Source organism: Limulus polyphemus, unplaced genomic scaffold, assembly GCF_000517525.1.
Source record: "Limulus polyphemus unplaced genomic scaffold, Limulus_polyphemus-2.1.2 Scaffold2536, whole genome shotgun sequence".
Lineage (NCBI taxonomy): Eukaryota > Metazoa > Arthropoda > Merostomata > Xiphosura > Limulidae > Limulus > Limulus polyphemus.
The window spans coordinates 1-4238 of NW_013668146.1; the positions used below are offsets into that span (position 1 = coordinate 1).

Genomic DNA, 4238 nt, shown 5'->3' on the forward strand with positions numbered 1-4238 from the left:
GTCGCTTAAGTTTCGTCGGAACGAAGTTGCGGAAAGTTAATTAACAAACGGAGACGTAACAATATGTTAGATACAATTCAGTGTTATACTTTATACCTCAAACTTGAAATACGAACGATGTTTATTTAGGGTTTAGTTATGATTCAAGAACACTGGATTTGGAAACAACATTGATGATTTGGATACACGTGGATATGTTATGTCTGAAATTGAAATTTTAAACAATAATACAATAGTGAGGAAACTGTCCAACTATCCAAAAAGATCAGCCATTTTGAAAACGGCGGATTGTGACCTGGCATAGTGTTTGACTGTGAGGTATGCACTATGTGTTCTTCAAGTTACAATCACATTCTATTATATTTTGATGATTTTACTCTTAATATATGTAACCATCAGTTTTGTTATTTAGTTTAGTGTAAAACGCAGTTATTTGTGAGCTTATTTATTATGAATTGACAGTGACAATTATTTAACATTTTTCCGAAAGCGACACGCCAATTCAACGATACGTTTGCTAAATTAAGTAGTCAATCAGTTAGTACTTTGCTGTCTTAAAAGCTAAAACATCTCTTCTCTGTACGAACGTGTATAGGAGTAGTTTAAAAGTCTACCGTGTTATACAACTATATAACGCACTCACCATTACATTGGCATTAGTACTATTTGTTTATCTAATTTCTAGCCTAGAAATATTAACTTAGTACTAAGTTAATACTACTAGCGACTCTTTGTCGTACTCGTACTAGTACTTAGTCGGTGTCCTAACGTTAGGTGTCAGCTTACACTAATTACAGAGCCAAAAGTTACCTAGGAGTATGTATATATACATATATATATATATAGTGAGAATTTATTAACACGAATACGGTACTTCCTGTAATCATTACCAAACATTTTACTGAGTAGAGGATATGGCTTGTGCAACTTTAAAAAGATCAAGTGAATGGGACCCATTGTTAAGTCCAAATAGTGGAAGACCAGCCAAACGGCGTAGATGCATGCCAGTTACACTAACAGTTCCTTCTGCCATTCCACCTACAAATAGAAGGCCCCATGAAATCAGTCATTCTCCATTTGAAGAAATGTCAACGGATTTATCTTCAGGTAGGAAGTATGAATTTATTTAAAAGAAACTTGAAATATTATATATTGAGAAAGAACTGACAAATTGCATATTAATTAATGTTATTATTATTTCATAAACCATAGATATTTAGTTTCACAGAGAAATTAAAAAGAAAGAATTCATTGTATAAAAATATATATTAGGCCTATGTTAAAAGCTGAAATGAAAGAATTTATTTTGTTTGCTGTTTGGGATACTGCTTATGACAGAAGCTCAAGTTGGCAATTTGGACACATTGTTTTTAAGAGCTATAATAATGTGCAGCCCTGTTTGTCCACCATTATTACAAGATCACTACCAAATACATAGATAGTTTTTTTCAATCACATGTAGGCTGACCGATATATCTAAGTCTCCCCATTTTTAAATTTGTTCTCCTGTCTATATAAGGCAAGAACAACTTTTTAAGTTCCTATAAGTGAAGCTAAACATTTAATTTGCACATTTTACCATAGCTAAGTTAATATGCAGCATACAGCTTTAAGGTTTTTTCAACAACTACATTTTCTCTCAAACAAGAAGCAAGACATTTCAATATTTCATGTGCAAAACTAAACACTTTTTTCCTTTTGTTTACATGGATAACAAGAGACTATATAGTTCTTCTAAGTCATCACATTTTCTATTACCACCATACATCAAAGTGCCTATAGAAACCTCTTTTCTTTTATCCAACCTGGATCTCTAAATATTAATTCAATCTCCTTTTAAATTCATTCAACATTGTATTTGTTACTACATCTATAAGCAAACTATTCCTTAGGCATCAAGAGAAGTAATGCTACCTTAACTGGAGGCATGTCATTGTTTTCCATGTTTAAAATTTGTGTCTTTTTTAGTCTTGCTGCTTGCAGTTTTTGTCATTAAACATCATTTGTATCTATGGATTATAAGATTTTAATCTATCAAAAATGTGTCAAGAGGAGATTAATTCAATTTATCCCTATATACTAACCCATCCAATCTTCTAATCAACCTGGTATCTCTTTTGTGAATCTTCTACAGCAACTCCAAATCCTTTCTTAAACAAGGTGGTCAGAACTGAATGCAGTATTCCAGATGAGATATAACTAGTACCTTATAGAATGAACTGTTTGCCTTATTATTAGCTAATGCACATAGTCTGGAATTTTATGATATTTTATTAGTTATATACATAGATCTTTTTCCTCATAATATTTAAAAGAGTATAAGAATAATTAATGCTATGATAACCAGTACACATTACCTTACTTTTATTATGATGGCAAATATACTTGTTCAAGGGATACAATATTTGTGGAATGTATCATCCATTCATTTACAAAGATATCTTAATAAAAGTTGGTAATTTTTGGTAGAAAACAGCTAATAAGTAAGTGGTGACATTTAATTTAATTTTTTCAAAAAAACATTAATTTACCCTATGTTATAAAAATTGTAATGACTAGATTACAGCTCCCTGTAAATACATATTAGTTTAGGGTAGTGTAATATCAAAGCTATAATATGACATATGTAAACATTTTAAGACTGAAAAATAAGTGTTAAGAGTCAACACAATCCAACAGAGGTGTGGGATGAGTATTATCATACTCTACGATATTGTGACCATTCATATAGATCTTACTTGATCTGTCTGTGCTTATTAATGACTCTTAAACAATTCAAATTTTTCTGGAACTATTTGTCCATGTTAATGAAAAAAACATGACAGACCCACCATTACACGAAATCAAGCTTATCAGATATAATTTTAAGCATTGTTCACCCAGATATACTTTTATTTGTTTGAAAATAGTGATAAAATAGTCTAATATTACTGTACAAAGTTATATGATATAACGTATTAAAAATCTATTTGTAATCTTTCTGAATGGCGAGTTTCAAATGGTTATGAGGCTGCTGTAATTAGCTACATGCAGATATGTATCTATGCCATCCAAATGTAAAGAAAAATGAAAAAGATTAATTAATTACATATTATGAAAGCTAGCATTTTCAAGGTTCAATTTCCAGTTTCTTAAAGCAAAAAAAATAAAACAATTTTAACATAAAATTTAAGGACAACAAATTTGGTCCATATAGTTGTCCCATTCTTTAAACTTAAAAATGAATAAATAAAAAAACTAAAAACCAGCCCATATCTTTCAAATATCTATCAAGCTTTCTCATAAAGTTCCTTAAGTTTACTTCATCCACCACATCTGAAGGCAAACCATTCTAAAGTCCAACTATGCAGTTAAAAAATAAAACTGTCTTAGCTGAAGATGACTCCTACTCCTGCTAAAATTTATATATTGTGTCCCTTAGTTCTACCATTCTAACCATTAACTCTGAAAAAAAAAGGAGATGCATCACAATTATCAATTTCTTTATCAATCTAAATACCTCAGTCAGATCTCCCTGTTCTTTTTCCAAGAAAAAACTGTTTTAAGAGATCTCAAACTGTCCTTGTATAACAACCTTTCTATCCCAGGTATCATTCCAGTAACACACTTCTAAACCCTTTTGTCAGATATAAAAGACTGTTTAGTGTAGGTATTATTAATTTGTTTATTCTGTGAGTGAAAACTTCATGACTGTTTTGGTTTTTTCATAACAAGAGAGTTAAAAGCAATTATTTTAACCCTTTCAAAACTGGCCATGGGTGAAAGGCCATGTCATCTCATTTGTTGACTCGCATTCAAAATTTTATATTGTACTATTATTTCATGAATTTATGTCAGTAAGTTTGGTATCAAACTGTAGATTATAATTCAAATTTTAGAACTAAACATTACTCAATTTCTTAATTTAAAAGCAAATATTAAAAAAACACAGATAAACATCAATTTTTGTGTATCACATGGTCTGTTGAATGCAGCACTGGTTCAAATTAGATGTTTGTGAAGTCAAAATACTAAGTATATAGTTTCGTACAAATTAGAAACTCAAATTACCAATATTGAAAATCAAGAATATAAAATAAGAAGGTCTTATCTTTTCTATTTGCTAAGATATTGCTCATATAATAAATCAAACAGTCACACCCCGCCCACCACTTTCCATTTTTGTAAACACTCCTTTATATACACTTACTTCTATATATGACATGAATAACCAGTCAGAAGCTCAAAATGTCCCCCTT

General features: G+C 30.4%; 1 protein-coding gene across 3 annotated transcripts in view; it reads left to right on the forward strand.

Annotated features, from left to right (window-relative positions):
• The first annotated feature begins 6 nt into the window (after positions 1 to 6).
• Positions 7 to 4238, forward strand: part of LOC106467231 (akirin-2-like) — a 69921-nt gene continuing 65689 nt past the window's right edge. For 2 of the 3 annotated variants that reach the window (XM_022395366.1, XM_013927559.2), the window contains exon 1: positions 325 to 1107. In XM_022395366.1, coding sequence (XP_022251074.1) covers positions 1057 to 1107 — 51 coding nt within the window. In that variant the 5' untranslated portion in view covers positions 325 to 1056. The other variant, XM_022395365.1, reaches the window with a different exon arrangement.